We start from the raw sequence: 19,179 nt of genomic DNA, 5'->3' as shown, positions 1-19,179 counted from the left end.
GTATAACACTAATATAAATAAAGAATGAGTTCATTACAGTACCTTGAAGTGGTCTTTTATTTTCTTTCGCTAACGGAGCTCACAAGATTTTCTACTTTAAGTTTTGTGTTGTGAAGTTTTCAAGTTTTGGGTAAAGATTTGATGGATTATGGAACAAGGAGTGGCAAGAGCCTAAGCTTGGGGATGCCCATGGCACCCCCAAGATAATCTAAGGACACCTAAATGCCAAAGCTTGGGGATGCCTCGGAAGGCATCCCCTCTTTCGTCTACTTCTATCGGTAACTTTACTTGGAGCTATATTTTTATTCGCCACATGATATGTGTTTTGCTTGGAGCGTCCTGTATTATTTGAGTCTTTAATTTTTAGTTTACCACAATCATCCTTGCTGTACACACCTTTTGAGAGAGCCATACATGATTTAGAATTTGTTAGAATACTCTATGTGCTTCGCTTATATCTTTTGAGTTATATAATTTTGCTCTAGTACTTCACTTATATCTTTTAGAGCACGGTGGTGGATTTGTTTTATAGAAACTATTGATCTCTCATGCTTCACTTAGATTATTTTGAGAGTCTTAAATATCATGGTAATTTGCTTAAGGTCTTAATATGCTTGGTATACAAGATTAATAATAAAACTTTCTTATGAGTGTGTTGAATACTATGATAAGTTTGATACTTGATAATTGTTTTGAGATATGGAGATGGTGATATTAAAGTCATGCTAATTGAGTAGTTGTGAATTTGAGAAATACTTGTGTTGAAGCTTGTGATTCCCGTAGCATGCACATATGGTGAACCGTTATGTGATGAAGTCGGAGCATGATTTATTTATTGATTGTCTTCCTTATGAGTGGCGGTCGGGGATGAGCGATGGTCTTTTCCTACCAATCTATCCCCCTAGGAGCATGCGTGTAATACTTTTCTTTGATAACTTGTAGATTTTTGCAATAAGTATATGAGTTCTTTATGACTAATGTTGAGTCCATGGATTATACGCACTCTCACCCTTCCACCTTTGCTAGCCTCTCTAATACCGCACACCTTTCGCCGGTATCATACACCCACCATATACCTTCCTCAAAACAGCCAACATACCTACCTATTATGGCATTTTCATAGCCATTCCGAGATATATTGCCATGCAACTCTCCACCGTTCCGTTTATTATGACACACTCCATCATTGTCATATTGCTTAGCATGATCATGTAGTTGACATCGTATTTGTGGCAAAGCCACCATTCATAATTATTTCATACATGTCACTCTTGATTCATTGCATATCCCGGTACACCGCCGGAGGCATTCATATAGAGTCATATTTTGTTCTAAGTATCGAGTTGTAATTGTTAAGTTGTAAGAAAAATAAAAGTGTGATGATCATCATTATTAGAGCATTGTCCTAGTGAGAAAAGGATGATGGAGACTATGATTCCCCCACAAGTCTGATGAGACTCCAGACGAAAAATAAAAAATAAAAAAAAGAGAGAAAGAAAAGAGGCCATAAAAAAGAGAAAAGGCCCAAATAAAAAAATGAGAGAAAAAGAGAGAAGGGACAATGTTACTATCCTTTTACCACACTTGTGCTTCAAAGTAGCACCATGATCTTCATAGTAGAGAGTCTCTCATGTTATCACTTTCATATACTAGTGGGAATCTTTCATTATAGAACTTGGCTTGTATATTCCAATGATGGGCTTCCTCAAAATGCCCTAGGTCTTCATGAGCAAGCAAGTTGGATGCACACCCACTTAGTTTCTTTTTGAGCTTTCATATACTTATAGCTCTAGTGCATCCGTTGCATGGCAATCCCTACTCACTCACATTGATATCTATTGATGGGCATCTTCATAGCCCGTTGATATGCCTAGTTGATGTGAGACTATCTTCTCCCTTTTTGTCTTCTCCGCAACCACCACTCTATTCCACCTATAGTGCTATATCCATGGTTCACGCTCATGTATTGCGTGAAGATTGAAATTTTTTTGAGAATGTCAAAAGTATGAAACAATTGCTTGGCTTGTCATCGGGGTTGTGCATGATTTAAATATTTTGTGTGGTGAAGATGGAGCATAGCCAGACTATATGATTTTGTAGGGATAACTTTCTTTAGCCATGTTATTTTGAGAAGACATAATTGCTTTGTTAGTATGCTTGAAGTATTATTATTTTTATGTCAATATGAACTTTTGCCTTGAATCTTTCGGATCTGAATATTCATACCACAATTAAGAAGAATTACATTAAAATTATGCCAAGTAGCACTCCGCATCAAAAATTCTGTTTTTATCATTTACCTACTCGAGGACGAGTGGGAATTAAGCTTGGGGATGCTTGATACGTCTCCAACGTATCTATAATTTTTGATTGCTCCATGCTATATTATCTACCGTTTTGGACATTATTGGGCTTTATTATCCACTTTTATATTATTTTTGGGACTAACCTATTAACCGGAGGTCTAGCCCAGAATTGTTGTTTTTTGCTTGTTTTAGGGTTTCGAAGAAAAGGAATATCAAACGGAGTCCAAACGAAATGAAACCTTCAGGAACGTGATTTTTAGGAAGATTATGATCCGGGAGACTTGGACCCTATGTCAAGAAAGAAAAGAGGAGGCCACGAGGTAGGGGGCGCGCCTACCCTCCCCCCCCAGGCGCGCCCTCCACCCTCGTGGGCCCCCTGTTGCTCCACCGACGTACTCCTTCCTCCTATATATACCTACGTACCCCCAAACGATCAGATACGGAGCCAAAAACCTAATTCCACCGCCGCAACTTTCTGTATCCACGAGATCCCATCTTGGGGCCTGTTCCAGAGCTCCGCCGGAGGGGGCATCGATCACGGAGGGATTTTACATCAACACCATAGCCCCTCCGATGAAGTGTGAGTAGTTTACCTCAGACCTACGGGTCCATAGTTAGTAGCTAGATGGCTTCTTCTCTCTTTTTGGATCTCAATACAATGTTCTCCCCCCCCCCCTCTTGTGGAGAACTATTCGATGTAATCTTCTTTTTGCGGTGTGTTTGTTGAGACCGATGAATTGTGGGTTTATGATCAAGTCTATCTATGAATAATATTTGAATCTTCTCTGAATTCTTTTATGTATGATTGGTTATCTTTGCAAGTCTCTTCGAATTATCAGTTTGGTTTGGCCTACTAGATTGATCTTTCTTGCAATGGGAGAAGTGCTTAGCTTTGGGTTCAATCTTGCGGTGTCCTTTCCCAGTGACAGTAGGGGCAGCAAGGCACGTATTGTATTGTTGCCATTGAGGATAACAAGATGGGGTTTTCTTCATATTGCATGAGTCTATCCCTCTACATCATGTCATCTTGCTTAAGGCGTTACTCTGTTTTTAACTTAATACTCTAGATGCATGTTGGATAGCGGTCGATGAGTGGAGTAATAGTAGTAGATGCAGGCAGGAGTCGGTCTACTTGTCTCGGACGTGATGCCTATATACATGATCATACCTAGATATTCTCATAACTATGATCAATTCTGTCAATTTCTCAACAGTAATTTGTTCACCCATCATAGAATACTTATGCTCTCGAGAGAAGCCACTAGTGAAACTATGGCCCCCGGGTCTATCTTCATCATATTAATCTCCTACTACTTAGTTATTTCCTTTGCTATTTACTTTGCCTTTATTTTACTTTGCATCTTTATCATAAAAATACCAAAAATATTATCTTATCATATCTCACTCTCGTAAGTGGCCTTATGGGGATTGACAACCCATATTTGCGTTGGTTGCGAGGATTTATTTGTTTTTTGCAGGTACAAGGGACTCGCGCGTAGCCTCCTACTGGATTGATACCTTGATTCTCAAAAACTGAGGGAAATACTTACGCTACTTTGCTGCATCATCCCTTCCTCTTCAGGGAAAACCAACGCAGTGCTCAAGAGGTAGCAATGTCAGGTAAGCAAAACCCCCTTGTTCATTCCGATACAATTCCACTCTCTCGCTTCTGCTCACTTTTACTGCATTAGGACAACAACGATTCAACTGTTACATGCTGCGGTAGTTGAACCCCTTTCCTTTGCATGACCTGTCATTGCCACGGTAAATAGATGAAACCCACTAGCATGAGTAGGAGTTGTTTGATCCCTGATGTGCCTACTCATTCATGCTTGTTTGTCATGCCTGCTACTGCTTAGAGTTGAGTCAGGTCTGATTCATCGGGGATGAATTGGAGGTGTGTGAACTTGTCCTACTGTTATGAGCTAAGTGTGTGAACACAATTTGGTAAAGGTATCGGTGAGAGGCCATGTAGGAGTACATGGTGGGTTGTCTCATTGAAGTCGTCCTCAGAAACTGAGTTCTGTGTTTGTGATCCATGAACAGTTACTACCACACATTAGGCTCCAGGCGCTCCAAGATCTCTCGACTTATTAATCAACCTGATCTCTGTCCAAGAGTTGCAACTAGTTTCTGGTGTTTGTGGGTAGTGTTAGTAGTCTACCAAGTGGCACCCGGTACAGGTGGGCTTGGGACGGACTAGGCACCGTGGCCGGGTAGACCAAGCGCCACCCGTTTGGTGGGCTTGGAACCCTGTACACATCGTTTGGGGCCGTGAGCGACACCCCGGCCGGATCTCCTTACGGATGGAACCCGAATAGGCGATAAACCTGGACTAGAGACTTGCGTGGTTAGTCAGGTCGTGGCCGACTCCCTCGCCAGGCTTCCGCTTGAAGGTTGCCGAGATACACGACGTGTACATGGTGGTAAGTGGCAAAAGCGTGTGTGAAGAAGTACACACCTGCAGGGTTAACATCATCTATTTGAATAGCCGCGTCCGCGGTAAAGGACTTCTGGGTTGCTTGTACAGTTCATAGACAAGTGAAAGTGGATACTCTAAAATGCGCAAGATAAGCGTGAGTTCTATGGATGGCGTTCTCGTAGGGAGACGGGAGCGGATCTATAGTGGTGTATTGATATGGTGAATATGTGGACTCGTGTGCGCCACCTCAAAAGAGTTGTTTGCAGTCGTAGTTCAGGTTAGCCACTGAATCAAAGCTGGCTTGCTGCAGTTAAACTCCACCACCACTTTGTTGATACCGGTGCATATGTAGATAGTTCTGATGTAAGTCTTGCTGGGTACATTTAGACTCTCGTTTGCTTAATTTATGTTTTTGTAGAGAGACTTCAGTCTTACTAGTAGTTTCGTGTGGACTTCGACGTTTAGCTTGATACCTCAGCTACAATCTTGTGCCCTCGACAGGATCTGATAGATAGTCAGGCTTCTCAGCCTTTTTCATTTGTAGATGTCTGTACTCAGACATGTTAAGCTTCCGCATGTGCTTTGACTTGCATGCTCTGAATGTTGGGTCATGAGACCCATGTTTGTAGTATCTCGCTCCTTGGAGCCTAATGAATAAATACTTTGAGTTGTAGAGTTTTGTTGTGATACCATGTTGTATTTACACATATCAGGCATATTGTGTGTATGATTGAAATGCTTGGTATGTGTGGGATCCGACAACCTACTTGTTTATCCTTGGTAGCCTATCTTATGGGGAAATGTAGTCTAGTGCTTCCACTGAGCCATGGTAGTCTACTACAGCCCGGTTTACCGGAGTCCTTCTAGCCCAGTTACTACTGCTCCGGAGCACTTAGACTGGTCGGCATGTGATCCACTTCGTTCTTGTGTCTGTTCCTTCGGGAAAATGTCACGCGGTGATTTCCGGAGTCCTGCTAGCCTGCTACAGCCCGGGTTCCCGGTGTCCTGTTAGCCCAGTTGCTACAGCCCGGATTCACACGTTGATGACCGACACGTTCGAGACTGGGTCATGTATGCCTGTCCCCGTAAGTTAGTGCCACTTTGGGTTCACGACTAGCCATGTCGGCCCGGGTTCTCTGCCATATGGATGCTAGCGACACTATCATATACGTGAGCCAAAAGGCGCAAACGGTCCCGGGCCAGGTAAGATGGCACCCGTGGGAATACCGTGCGTGAGGCCGCAAAGTGATATGATGTGTTACATGCTAGATCGGTGTGACTTAGAATCGGGGTCCTGACATAGCCACCTATGTAATTGGATGTTTGTCGTGTATTACACACATCTTGTTTATGTGAAATGTTTCCATTCTCTTGGCTCAACACAAACAGTTTATCGGAATGAACTGTATGCCCTCCATTGCACACATCTTGATCTGGTTGAACCGTTTCTGTTGCATTGCCTAATCGAAAGCAGTTCATCCGAGTGAACCGTATGCCGTATATCGCACACAACTTGATCTGGCTGGTCGTTTCTGTTGTGTTGCCTAATCACAAACAGTTCATCCAAGTGAACCGTAAGTTGTATACCACACACGCCTTCATCTGGCTGCCCGTTTCTTTTGTTCTGCCACATCGCAAACAGTTAATTGAACTGAATCGTACGCCCTGTATCGCACACGAAACTAAAATCTGAACCGTGTTTGATGCATCCTTCATCGCAAACGTTTTGCACTTTTTTTGACGGGGTTTTACACCACCGTTTGCGATTAATGCATCGCACACAGTTTCTTCAAAGGGTCTCCGGTCGTAGTGTCGCGTTAGCAGCAACCTGTAGTAGTTCTAGCTTGCCTGAACTACCGCCCCAAGCGGTAGTACCGGTCACCTGAGCGATAATACCACTTGTGTGCGGGCTGAAGGCATAACGGTTGAATTTGTGGGTGTCTATAAAAGGGGGGTATTCTTCCCCATTGAACCAAATCCTTTTGAGCTTGTGTTCTTCCCCCATTGTTGACCTTCTTCGAGCTTGCTATCTCTCAATCCCTCCAATGATTCTTGCTAGTTCTTAAGGGAAAAGAGAGAGGAGATCTAGATCTACGTTTCCACCAATTACTTTCTCCTCTATGTGAGGGGAACCCCTTGGATCTTGATCTTGGAGTTCTTGATGTTCTCCTTGTTCTTCCTCTCATATTCCTTCATAACTTTTGTTGTTGTGATGGGATTTGGGAGTGAGGGACATGACCAATTTGTATGGTCTTGTCGTTGCATCAGTTACACCAGTTTGAGTTCTCCACGATGATATGTGGAAGTGAAAGTCGAGAAGCTTGGGTGCTTGGTACCCTAGAGCTTGTTCCTCCTCGGTGCTTGGGTGCCCTAGACGGTTGGTTGTGCTTCGGAGCTTAATCATTGTGGTGTAAAGCTTCGGGCAAGTGTCGGGGTCTTCAATTAGGTTGTGGAGATGGCCTCGAGCAATCTGTACGTGTTCCGATGACCGCCTCCAAGGATTGCCAAAGTATACGGGTTCGGTGACCGCCCCAAGTGTCTCCATTTGTACGGTTCGGTGACCAACCTCAAGGGTCCCTTAGTGGAATCACGGGATTTTGCATTGTGTAAGGGCGTGAGGAGATTACGATGACCCTAGTGGCTTCTTGGGGAGCATTGTGCCTCCACGCCGCTCCAAACGGAGATTAGCATCCGAAAGGATGTGAACTTCGGGATACATCGTCATCTCCGAGTGCCTCGGTTATCTTTTACCCGAGCCATTTACTTATGCATTTTACTTTGTGATAGTCATATTGTTTCATATTATATATCTTACTATCACTTAGTTGCTTATCTTGTTTAACATAAGTTGTCGGTGCACATAGGTGAGCCTAGTCATTTTAGCTTTTGTACTTGACAAATTAAACGTTAGTTTTATTCCGCATTTGTTTAAGCCTAAACCATAATTATTTTAAAGCGTCTATTCACCCCACAGGCGACATCCACGATCTTTCAGATGTTGTAAGTATATTGGACGGAGTACGTTGATACATTTTCAATTGTTTATAGTTAAACCTATTATTTTGACTAAAATCCTAGGAACGGATTTTTTTTATATAGGGGGCCTAGGAACGGAAATGGACCCTCAAATAATGAAGCCATAAACAAAGGCCCAATCCGAATCAATCCACGTCTTACCCCACCCAGCCAGCCCACCTCGTCGCAAAGGTCGAAAACGTATTTCCAGGAAGCACACACCACGCTGTACCAAGGACAGCGAAAGATAACGTATAAAACGTAAACATCGCACCGGGACCCAGATGTCAGCGGAAGACAGGGAAACGCCACCGTTCCCTGCGTCTACTCTACTACCCACTCCACTCCGGCTCTCCCGCCGCACCACCACACGCCAGGCACTACCGGACTACCCCGCCTCGCCAGTGCCGGACGCCGCCGCCGCCGCCATGCCGCCGCCGCTCGGCGACGACGACTCCTGCCTGCTTACCCCGCTCATCCCCGCCTCCCCTCCTCCTCTTCCTCCCCGGGCAACCGCGAGGCTCCACCCGCTCCCTCTCCTCGTCGGCGCCTTGTTCGCCACCTACTACCACCTCCTCGTCGCGCCCGCCCCGTCCTACTACCAATCCCTCTTCCTCTCACTGGGTTGCAACGACACCGCCGCCGCGCACCTGCGCGCGCTCACCGTCCGTCCCCACCTCGCGGGCACCGAGGCCAACGCGCTCGCCGCCGACCACGTCGTCTCCACGCTCTCCTCCCTCTCCTTCCCCACCCGCGTCACGCCCTACGAAGTCCTCCTCTCCTACCCCGTCCGCCGTTCCCTCTCCCTCTCCGCGCCAGGCCACGCCACCACCACCTTCGCGTTGGTGCAGGACACCTACCCCGGCGACCCCTACGCCGCGGCCTCGGCGGAGGTCGTCCCCACCTTCCTCGCCTACGCCGCGTCCGGCTCGGCCGCCGCCGAGGTGGTCTACGCCAACTACGGCCGCACGGAGGACTACGCCTACCTCGCCTCCCGCGGCGTAAACGTCACCGGGAAGGTCGCCCTCGCGCGCTACGGCAAGGTGTACCGGGGCGACATCGTGATAAACGCCCGTGACGCTGGCGCGGCGGCGGCGGTGATATTCACCGACGCCAAGGACTACACGCCGGGGAAGGCCTTTCCGGATGGGCCGTGGATGCCGGCGACCGGCGTGCAGGTGGGGAGCACGTTCAAGGGGGTGGGGGACCCCACGACGCCGATGTGGGCGTCGTCGGAAGGGTGCGAGCGCGTGAGCGTCGCGGAGGCGATGGCCACGGACGACATGCCGGGGATACCGGCGCTGCCGGTGTCGGGAAGGGACGGGGAGGAGATACTGCGGCTCGTCGGCGGGGACGTCGCGCCAGAGGATTGGCAAGGCGGCGAGGGCGCGCCGGTTTACCACCTCGGGCCCGGGCCGGCGGTGCTCAATCTGTCCTACACAGTAAGTTACTGTCAAGGAGATGAGATCTGCCTTTGCTCTTTTTGGTTCGTTCCACTTCCTGATCACTGACTTGAGTGATGCTTGTGTGTTTCTTTCCAGGGGAATGAGACGATAGCTACTATTCAGAATGTTATTTCGGTGATTGAAGGGAAAGAAGAACCAGATAGGTAAGTAAAACTCTCCACGTTTCTTCTATTTCTGGCCAAACACTTCGCTTCAGTGGGAATTCCATTCCAGTGCCGAACAAACGCCCTACTCTCGGCAACAGTGTGACCAAGTGAACCGAGTCCAAATCCGATGGCTTGAATCACAGAGAAGCTCAGCTACATTTCATCAGTACTCCCTCCGTAAAGAAATATAAAAGCGTTTAGATCACTACGGAGAGAGTACTTGTTTAGAGATATCTTGGATTGCAATTTTGAGACAGACACCATCACACCAAGCACCATCTTAGGTTTCAACTGTTTATCAGCACTGATGATTTCGCATGTAAAAGAAATTCAGTACGTAGATAACTACATACCCAGTAATAATTATCATGCATATACAGGTATGTTATTCTTGGCAACCATCGGGATGCGTGGACATTTGGGGCAGCTGACCCAAACAGCGGAACGGCAGCCTTGCTTGAGGTATGACATATTCAGTTGCTCTATGCCACCCCTTTGGTGTAGCCTACTTATGATTTGGTGCAACACATTGGCTTGTTAACTTAAGTTGAATGTAGCTAGCTGAAAGGTTGTCTAAGCTACAAACCAAGGGTTGGAGACCTCGCCGGACCATCATTTTGTGTAATTGGGATGCCGAAGAGTATGGATTGGTCTCTCTCTCTCTCTCTCTCTCTCTCTCTCTCTCTCCCTCCCTCTCCCTTGGACTATTATAAAGCAGTTCACCTGTCCTTTTCATACTAATTTCCTTACAAAATTGCAGATAGGATCCACAGAATGGGTTGAAGAGAACAGGGCAATGCTAACTTCAAGAACTGTTGCTTACCTGAATGTAGATGTTGGGGTGTCTGGTTCTGGAGTTGACGCGTCAGCCACTCCTCAACTTGATCAATTGCTTAAGCAAGCGAGTAAGAAGGTATAATAATTGAAACAGACATGTCGTTTCTGTCAACAGCAAAAATATACAGTAATGTTTGGTTCAGATCCGACCCGCCATGGGCCGCTTTCTTCCATGGTGCCATAGCATTTACGTGAGAAGATCTGGAGGTCTTTGTAGCAAGCCACAGTTTGGCCAAGTCCTTTTTTTGTTCATAACCAAACCTTGCCACAATTTGCCACACCTTGACTTAGGCATCCATTTGGTCCCACATGTCAATAACCTAGGAAACTGTGGCACAAATTTCCTTTAGACTAACCAAAGTGGTTCCAATTTTGATGATCTAACCTTACACAAATTTGGCAAAAAGAAAAAAAATGTGGCAAACTTTGGTGAGTTTAGTATATATACCAACTTGCTCTATGTTTTGGCTTAGTTAGGCACCAATTGCAAGCAGTAACTCGTACGTGGCCAAAAACTACAAGCGACTTGAAATGCATGGCTCATGCAATTATGCCTAGGGGACAATCGAGCAACTAATTTACAATCAGTAAATTCCTTTCTCTCTAGCCTGTGCTCGGCTTGTTTTGTCATTGCTTATAATTGATATACATTTGAAAGAAAGAATAGTCTACTGTGTAATGGAATTGTTGTCCATAGGAAACTAGGAATCTCTAACAACAACAACAACAACAACAACAACAACAAACAACAAACAACAACAAATCCTTTAGACCCCAAACTAATAAAAAACAAAAAAGTGAAATTAGTGATGAGGGTTCTCTATTTCTCTTAATATTCTGTGTTTTCTTTCTTTTCGAGGAAGGTTCAAAATCCCGATAATGGAACAGAAAGTCTGTATGACATGTGGATGGCTTCTGATAGTTCTCTGGTAAGCACTTAGTGTTAGCTAAAGCTTGTCACACAAATTTGTTGTCAGTTTTCTGAGCACTGCACATGTACAAGGAATATTGTGTGTAGTCTAGACATGGTTCTGTTTCCATTTTTCTAAGTTCAGGCGTGTGATGCTTTTGCTATACTAGATGCAAGTTTAAGATTTCTGATGACACACTTATTTATTAAGATTGGAAGGTTAGGAGGTGGAGGATCAGATTATTCTGCCTTTGTTCAACATATTGGTATTCCTTCAGTCGACATGGCTATTGGGTCAGGTTTGTTTTATGTTTTTTATCTGCCTATGTTCATTAAGTTACATTCCTGAAATGTTTTGTTATTTGCACTTGAATGATTGTGAATTCTTTTACTAGATCAAATCGAATAAGCGTGCTACTTGCTTGCAGGATACGCAGTGTACCATAGCTTGTATGATGACTTCACATGGATGGAGAAGTATGGAGATCCCATGTTCCGCAGGCATGTCGCAGGTACCCCATAGCAACGAACCTATGCTAAAATTACTAGCGGTCTTAAGACCGATGAACATAACAAAGTTGGATTTATGGCTCCGATGGGCAAGGGTAGGCTGGTGTGCAAGGTATCTTTACTAGTTTGTTCTTCTCATTGCTTGATTGATAGTGTATGGTTTGCCTTTTATAGGGAAAACTCAGACTTGAGCGCTAAGAATATAAGAGCATCTCCGACACATCCCCAATCCTGTCCCATTTTTATGTATTTAGGGAGTTGGGAAAAAATCAGCTCCAATAGATCCCCAATCCCGTCCCATCTTATTGGTGATCATCAATAAATCACCCCAACTCCCCGGCCTAGCTCAAATGGTTGGGGGAGTGGATGTACAAACCCAACACCTGGGTTCAAATCCACACGGTGGCGAATTTAGGTTCCTATTTATTCTTGAGGACCAGGTTTTTAAGGGGAGTGAGCCTAGCTCAACTGGTTGGCGGCGCCCTACCCAGCCGTCGGGGGCACATACTCTTTGCTCCCTTCCTCCGCCGCCGGTCTAAGCCCGGGGCCGACGGCGGTGGCGGAGGACATTGCCTCTCTCCCGCGGATCTGGGGTTGTGCGGGGCCCCGAATTGTGTGGAGGCGTGCCCGATTCGATCTGCAATGGCGATGGCTGTGGCGAGGCGGCCAACCCCGTTCGGGCGGCGCTTTGGATCGCCGGCGGCGGCGTGGAGGGCCTGGTGGTCGCGGCGGCGGCACCTCCGTTCAGATCTGTTCTGACCGGTCCAGTCGGCGGTGGTGGTCATCTCTTCCGTCAGAGGTGGTCGGCCTGCGGCTGGGTGGTCGGATCTCGGGATTCGTCATCTAGTCCCGGCTACGAGTCAGGGAGACATAGTTGCCGGTGAATACCGAGCCGTTGGCGGGCGATGGCGGTGTTTTTGCGTCGTACCTTGATGAAGCATCATCGTGTAACTGTTGTTGACCCACTCGTGCTGCTTCGGGGGAAACCCTAGGATCTGGTCTTCCAGATCTGACGATGGCAATACTACGGTGCCGTTTCTCTCTTGGGAGCATCGTTTGTGGAGCAGCACTGGAAGACGGAGGCAGGAGGTGGAGCGGCTTCGTCTTGCACGGAGCTTCGGTGGAGCTATCAAGTCATGCCTGGTCGACAGGTGCTACGCTGAGTCATGCCTGGTTGGCAGGTGCTACGCACGACAGATCTTCCAGAGTCTTCGCGTCTGGGCGGATAAGCGCAGGGCGGCGGTGCCGTTGGGCGTCGTGGTGGCGTCGACGAATGTCCGAACTGGCAAGGATGATGCAGATATCTCTCCTGAAGATGGGTCAGTGGTCTGATGATGATGACGGCTTCTAAAACGTGTGCATGTGGTGTGCGCTTTAGGTAGCCTGCACCGGCTGTTGGTCCCGATACGTTATGCGGATGGATCGGCGACGACACCGGTTTTAGATATGGGGAGTGAGAGCACTCCACATTATCGAGTTTGTACGTGTGAGTGGTGGCTTCAAATGAATTGATGTATGTTCTTGTCAGACCTTTGTGGAATAATTAATAAAGATGGCTGCATGCATTGATTGATGCGGAGGCCGGGGGTTTAACTTCCTTTCTAAAAAAAACTCCCCCAATATAGAGGGGGAATTGCCTCTTACCCAATACCATGGTGCCCACTGTCGAACACCGTGTCACCACCCTCGTTTCTCCGTCGTTGTCTTTCTAAAAAATATCTCATTGACAAGTGAGGCCCATATGCAATTGGGGATGGGGTTATTGTGGATCTGCGAAAACAACCATCCCCAATAATCTGAAAATTGTTATTGGGGATCGTTGGAGATGTGCCATTTTCCTAGCAAATCACATTCTTATCGTCCTCCTTCAAGTCTACCCATGACATTACACCCCTCTCTACTAGCAGCTTGTCTTCGAGCTGCTCTTTTATTTGTTGTGACAGCCCTAAGATGACAAGCTCGATGTCAACATAGGTCTCCATGTGCTCCTCTGCCCACTATTCACATTTCTGGACTTCCATTGCAAACAGGAACTTGTATGTGCCTATCCAGCAGGAGGCACAACACAAAAAGTTAGGGAGTAACAGGAACTTGGTATGGGACATTGCTAAAACATGTGAAGCGTACATCTTAACCATACCAAGTGAATAAGTGTCTGTCATGTATACTTTCGATTGAGTTGATCATCGAAATATGGTGTCGTAAATTTCGTTGCATTTGCAGAACACTTGCATAAGCCCACTAGCCAAAACTTAAGCTAAAATCATCTCTTCTTGTAGTGGCAAGCATATGGGGGCTTGTTGCTTTGAGGCTTTCAGATGAGGAGATCCTACCCTTCAACTACAGCTCTTATGTAACAGAGCTTGAGGTAACATGTCCTTGGGAACTCTCCCATAAATCATGGAGCAACTTCTTCAGAACTGAGCATCTTTTGTCAGCAATTAGGAGTATATAAATTTGGAGGATCGTGACAGTAGCTCTCTCTTTTGCAGAATGGTGCTGTGGATATAAATAAGAGAGTACTAGGAATGCCTGTCAGCTTATCTCCCCTCCACAAGTCAATCAAACAGCTCAATAGAGCAGTGCTGAAAGTGGATTCTGAACTTCAGGTATTGATGTCTGTTGTTGTTGGGTCATAGTCATAACCCCTTGCTTTCTAAGTTCATCTTGCTAACTAGGCTCTGCAAACATGGAAATTTTGGTCCCCGTGGCGAAACGACCGGTTGAGGGTAAGAGATCTGAATGACCGGCTGATGATGACCGAACGGGCATTCACAGAGAGGGAAGGACTGTCTGGGAGACCATGGTACAAACACATGGTAAGCTGTTGTGGTTTCGGTAAAATGCGTTGTTGGTTCATTACATACCGTCATGCTTACGGAAAAGAAATCACACAGATTTATGGACCTTCACTGTACAACGATTATGGAGCGGAAGTGTATCCAGGTGTGGATGATGCCATTCAGACTGCAAAGAAAACAAATACCTCCGAGTCCTGGCAATCTGTACAGCATGAGATCCACAGGATTGCTAGAGTCATCAGCCAAGCCGCGTTAGTCCTAAGTGGAGGGTTGACATGAAGCTTTTTCCTCTGCTGACTCAATTAGCAGGGAGCGTACAGTCTGCAAATGTTTCATGCATAAGCTATATCACCATAACCACACATGTAACTTTGAGAAAATAACCATAAAGTTGTCCAGAGATGGTATTTGGACATTATATTTCAGTAAATAATCCTTTCAATATCTATTAACAGTGTCCATAATAACCAGGAACAAAAGGCTAATCCAAGCATATCAAACAAAACGCTTATCAGTACCACTAGCAGAAAGGCCAACAAGTGCAAAACTAGCATTGTGCAGTTATAAAAAATGTTCTACATATGCTATCTGCGCAAGAAACCCATGGCTTGGTAGACGTTGTTGAGGGTGGCGTCTGCTATCTCAGAAGCTTTCCCTGCCCCATTTAGCAGAACATTGTCCAAATAACCTGGATCAGACATGATCTCCTCGTATCGAACCTACAGAAAGGTGAAAAGATGAATGTAATAACCAGGGAGCATATGCAAGACTAAATTAATTATACAAGTGAGAATAATTTGGTTAACTAATTAGGGTGTACGTTACAATCAGGGATGCAGGCGGACCGCCCACATCTTCGCATCCGTCCACTGGAGATTGAATTAACTAAAGCACGTACATACTACTCCCTCCATCCCATAATGTAAGACGCTTTTTAACACTAATGTAGTGTCAAAAAACATCTTACATTATGGGATGGAGGGAGCACTTTAGTGGCTGATGCATGATGCGGACTGTATTAATTTCTTTGGTGGACAGATGCGGATGATGCGGGCGCGTCTGCCTGCATCCCTAGTACAATGGTCAAGTATACTTGGATAGGGTGAACATGATCAGACCACACAAACACTAAAGATTATCAGACCTGAATAGGTTGCAGATGATCAATTAAGGCATCCGTAAGGGTAACCTTGAACGTCCCCCAGTTCATATCTTGGCATTCACTAACAACTTCCTGCAAAAACCAAATGGGTAAATTATGTTCTCTATCAACATGATGTTGGTCTATGTGCAGGAGATCCTGTTTCATGTTCTGGCTGAGCAGGTGTACTATTCAAGCATGAAAAAGTGACCTCTTTCGTTTTTCCAGTGATGATCTGGTAGACTGAGAGAAGATTTTTGCATTCCGGCCTCTCTGGGTTGTCGAATTCCAAGCTGGAGTGTACAAGTTGAATGACATGAATTCGTTACCAACGGCTATCTTAACTCAAATTGCGGTGAGAGGGGGAAGGAGAGGCTACACACCCAGGGAGCGAGTCTGTTTTGCAGCGTTTGATTTTGTTCACAATCACCTGCAAAGCGTCAGAGATCTATCAGATAAAATCAAATTGCATAAACCTATAAACATAAACACGGTCAGTTGATGGAAGAAAATAACACAAAAGCAGAACATTGAATTCATATTACACTGAACTTACATCTTTTGGGTCAAGAAGGTTAATGCGAGACAAATCTGAAGGAGCAGACTTCGACATCTATCATCAATAAACAGAATGTCAGTAGTACGGTACATACATATACATACATTATATTGAGGAGGTAACTAGAATATGTGCATTGAATCAGCTCTGCAAATACTATGTATGTGATCAAGGAGGAACATCTAGACTAGCAGTATAATAAGCTTAAGAGAAGTATTAACTTTAGTTCGTGATCAGGTAAGAAATGATACAAGGTGTTGTATTAACTTTAGACTAGAAGAAATGATACCTTGGAGAGGCCATCAGTTAAGGACATCACACGGGCCCCTGCTGGAGGGATAAGGGCTTCAGGAACCTAAACATATAACCCAGAAAGTTCCATAAGAAAAGGTACATAACACCCTTCGCTCAAGGTGTTGTATCTTGAAATGATGCCAAACCATGTGTACGCATGACCATTGACTACACCCACCTTAAATAATGAACCGCCTCTCCTGCAAACACATAGACATGACATTATCATACTGAGACAGCTACTGGTATCGCAAAAGATGTACAGAATATTTAGCTTTTCTCACCCTCCCAATTTCTTCCACTTTCTTCCACCATATAGATTATTTACACGCTCAGAAATTTCACGAGTTAATTCCAAATGTTGTGTCTGATCTTCCCCAACAGGTACCAAATCGGACTGCAACCATTCAAACCAGCTATTGTTGAGATCAATGCAAGGAATGCAGTGTAAAAGCACAAAGGTTGAAGTTGAATTATATGCTAATAATGCGAAGCTTTTACACTAGGACTAACATAACAAAATGGTAGACACAAACAAACTTTACCTGGTACAGAAGGATGTCAGAAGCCATTAGAACAGGGTACGTCAAAAGTGCCACTCCAACATTTTCATTACCCTGGTAATTTAAGAGAACATGAGCAATGCAATACATTTCTAATGAAATCTAACAAATTTAACAACGTGATGGAAGTTGCAGATGGACTCGTTTGACATGCATAAAATAAAACCTGGGTTCATCTGATCACTAAAAATATGGAACTAATGCTTGGTAAGGCTAGAACTAACAATTTTGACGAAGTACAGAAAAACTTTGGTGTGTAATCTTGATGACCAAACCGAAACACGTGATAAAGAATTATAAGACACAACATATGACATATCAAAGAAAATAGTAATATATTATAAGAAGAATATTTACCCCTGATTCAACAGTGCATTGAATCCTTCAAGTGTAGAAGTTATAACTTAAGGTCTAGTCATCATTACATGCAACTACTCTCGCAAGAATGATGTCATGTAAATATGATCATACATCAGTGGACAACGAGCACCAGTATTCTTAATCGGTATACTGTAAGGAGCACTACATTTAGTGTTTCCCTTTCCTTTCATTGCTCAGTAGGACATTATAAATCACAAGGGAACATATATCAATGCATATTATTGGTGTAGAGATTTTTTTTTGACTGCAGGTTATTCATATCCGTCCTGAATTGCAAAGGCGCTATTTTTCGACTACCAAATAATCTCCACAACATAGGAAACATGTCTATTTGTGAAGTGAACTATCATCTTCTAAAATTCCTTCTGCACTATGATGATTTATGAGAGCTAAATCATAAGTTGACAGTGAAGCTATCATACAGCGAATGACGCACCGCCTTGCGTGATTTCTCTTTGAACTGAATCATTTTATTCAGCCAACCAATAGGAGTTGAAGAACTCAGCAGCCACATCAGCTCAATATGGGCACGGACATGAGACTGTACAAAAATAGAAGCCTGGAAACACACAAAGTATCATAAAACGTTCAGCACCAGAAAGCTATCCACTAGCAGGAACACCAAAACAGAGCATAACTAAGCATGCAAAGCAAACCTTGGAGCTATCAATGCCGCATGCTAGATAAATTGCAGCGGTGCTTCTTGTAGCTTTAGATAGCTCTGGTGCATCATATGGCAAAGTAATCTGCACATTTTTTAACATAGTGGTAAACATAAATTATCATATGTTAAGCTAGGCAGCTAGCCAAATGAATCATGAAGATAAATCTTAAAAAAATTATTATAAAAATAGTCAAACATGAACATTATGCAGCTGCTTGTGTTCTTGTAAGAGAACTCTGTAGTTCAGATATACAGCATTAACACTGCTTGGTTAACATAGAGGCTGTGCTTTTTATACTTCTTGTACTGTAAGGGAAGTACTTCATATTGTCTGATTAGACGTTGTGATGAACCTCAGGTATCACACAAAAATCTTGCAGTTGTAGCTTGTGTTAGACGGGTATCCAACCATACAAGGTAAAATGAAGCATCCCAGTTTGATCAAAGCACTGAATAAATTAGAAAGGGAATGCCGATACCCGATAGCTAGCTTGTGTTAATAGGTTATTCACAACCAACTACATACTACACAGCGCTTTTGTTGTAGGGTGGCCATGAAATGCTTACCGCATGCAGGTCCACAATGAAAAAGAATGTCTCATACAAATCCTGCAAGGAATTATCAAAAAAATAAAGGGTAAGAAGATGTTAAACATAGATAAAATGAATTATTAGTTCAGCACTGGATAAGTACTTGTTGAAACACATCTCAACTAGATGAAGGTGGAGGAATATCATTACTGAACCAGCCTTGCGGTTACATTGTTTGATTAATACTTTCTGGTTTGATTGCTTTGATAATTTTCTTTTTGAGACACTAACAGTAAAGCCAAAACACTTGCAATACAGTTTGATAGAACAATGCAGTTACAAATTAAAATATGCAGTACCTGAAGTGCAACCCAGTTCTTAATAGCGCCAAGATAATTTCCAAGGTGCACCATTCCTGTTGGCTGTACACCAGAAACTACTCTTTTCCTGCAGTGGGTAGGCACATAGATTGTTGTTCGAATTAGAAAAGAAGAAACAAGTAAATGGATTTATCAGAGCTACATGTGACCTTGCTATACAAATATCATCATGGACAAATTCAACATCAGGATATTTAAACATGACAATAATATCAACATTTTATTGCTCTACAGAGAGTTGCAATGAGATTTG

At 44.3% G+C, this 19,179-nt stretch overlaps 2 protein-coding genes across 3 annotated transcripts; one reads left to right on the top strand and one right to left on the bottom strand.

The window, feature by feature from the left end:
- Window positions 1-8,083: 8,083 nt before the first annotated feature.
- On the top strand, window positions 8,084-14,859 carry LOC125544636 (Peptidase M28 family protein). Its single transcript, XM_048708380.2, has 12 exons — window positions 8,084-9,185; window positions 9,285-9,352; window positions 9,736-9,817; window positions 9,913-10,005; window positions 10,116-10,268; window positions 11,056-11,121; window positions 11,314-11,401; window positions 11,531-11,614; window positions 13,892-13,980; window positions 14,105-14,221; window positions 14,291-14,431; window positions 14,510-14,859. The coding sequence occupies exons 1-12, from the start codon at window positions 8,172-8,174 to the stop codon at window positions 14,690-14,692; spliced, it is 2,178 nt and encodes a 725-aa protein (XP_048564337.1). The 5' UTR covers window positions 8,084-8,171; the 3' UTR covers window positions 14,693-14,859.
- Window positions 14,794-18,993, bottom strand: OVA4 (Nucleotidylyl transferase superfamily protein). 2 transcript variants are annotated; one of them, XM_048693955.2, is made up of 13 exons: window positions 18,906-18,993; window positions 18,583-18,624; window positions 18,008-18,097; window positions 17,788-17,910; window positions 16,953-17,024; window positions 16,692-16,804; window positions 16,586-16,607; window positions 16,403-16,468; window positions 16,111-16,167; window positions 15,938-15,984; window positions 15,766-15,847; window positions 15,558-15,647; window positions 14,794-15,132 (listed from the first exon to the last, which is right to left on the bottom strand). In XM_048693955.2, exons 1-13 carry the CDS (start codon window positions 18,957-18,959, stop codon window positions 14,998-15,000), a joined length of 993 nt encoding a protein of 330 aa, XP_048549912.2. In that variant the 5' UTR covers window positions 18,960-18,993; the 3' UTR covers window positions 14,794-14,997. The 2 variants fall into 2 exon arrangements, with proteins under 2 accessions (XP_048549912.2, XP_087403594.1); XM_087547468.1 differs by lacking the exons at window positions 18,583-18,624; window positions 18,906-18,993 and having other exon boundaries at window positions 17,774-17,910; window positions 18,008-18,098.
- Window positions 18,994-19,179: the final 186 nt, after the last annotated feature.

Source organism: Triticum urartu, chromosome 3A (genome assembly GCF_056163025.1).
Source record: "Triticum urartu cultivar PI428250 chromosome 3A, HENAU_Tu73, whole genome shotgun sequence".
In the NCBI taxonomy this organism is placed as follows: domain Eukaryota; kingdom Viridiplantae; phylum Streptophyta; class Magnoliopsida; order Poales; family Poaceae; genus Triticum; species Triticum urartu.
The sequence above is the reverse complement of the archived record's forward strand: the minus strand, read 5'-3'. Positions and strand labels throughout refer to the sequence as shown.

Coding starts and splice junctions, on each gene's coding strand:
- LOC125544636 (XM_048708380.2), top strand. CDS start 8,172: ATGCCGCCGCCGCTCGGCGACGACGACTCCTGCCTGCTTACCCCGCTC. Junction 10,269..11,055: donor TTAAGCAAGCGAGTAAGAAG/GTATAATAATTG, acceptor TTTTCGAGGAAG/GTTCAAAATCCCGATAATGG. Junction 11,615..13,891: donor GTTCCGCAGGCATGTCGCAG/GTACCCCATAGC, acceptor CTCTTCTTGTAG/TGGCAAGCATATGGGGGCTT.
- OVA4 (XM_048693955.2), bottom strand. CDS start 18,959: ATGGTGCACCTTGGAAATTATCTTGGCGCTATTAAGAACTGGGTTGCA. Junction 16,469..16,585: donor GAGGCGGTTCATTATTTAAG/GTGGGTGTAGTC, acceptor TTATATGTTTAG/GTTCCTGAAGCCCTTATCCC. Junction 15,648..15,765: donor TCACTGGAAAAACGAAAGAG/GTCACTTTTTCA, acceptor TGGTTTTTGCAG/GAAGTTGTTAGTGAATGCCA.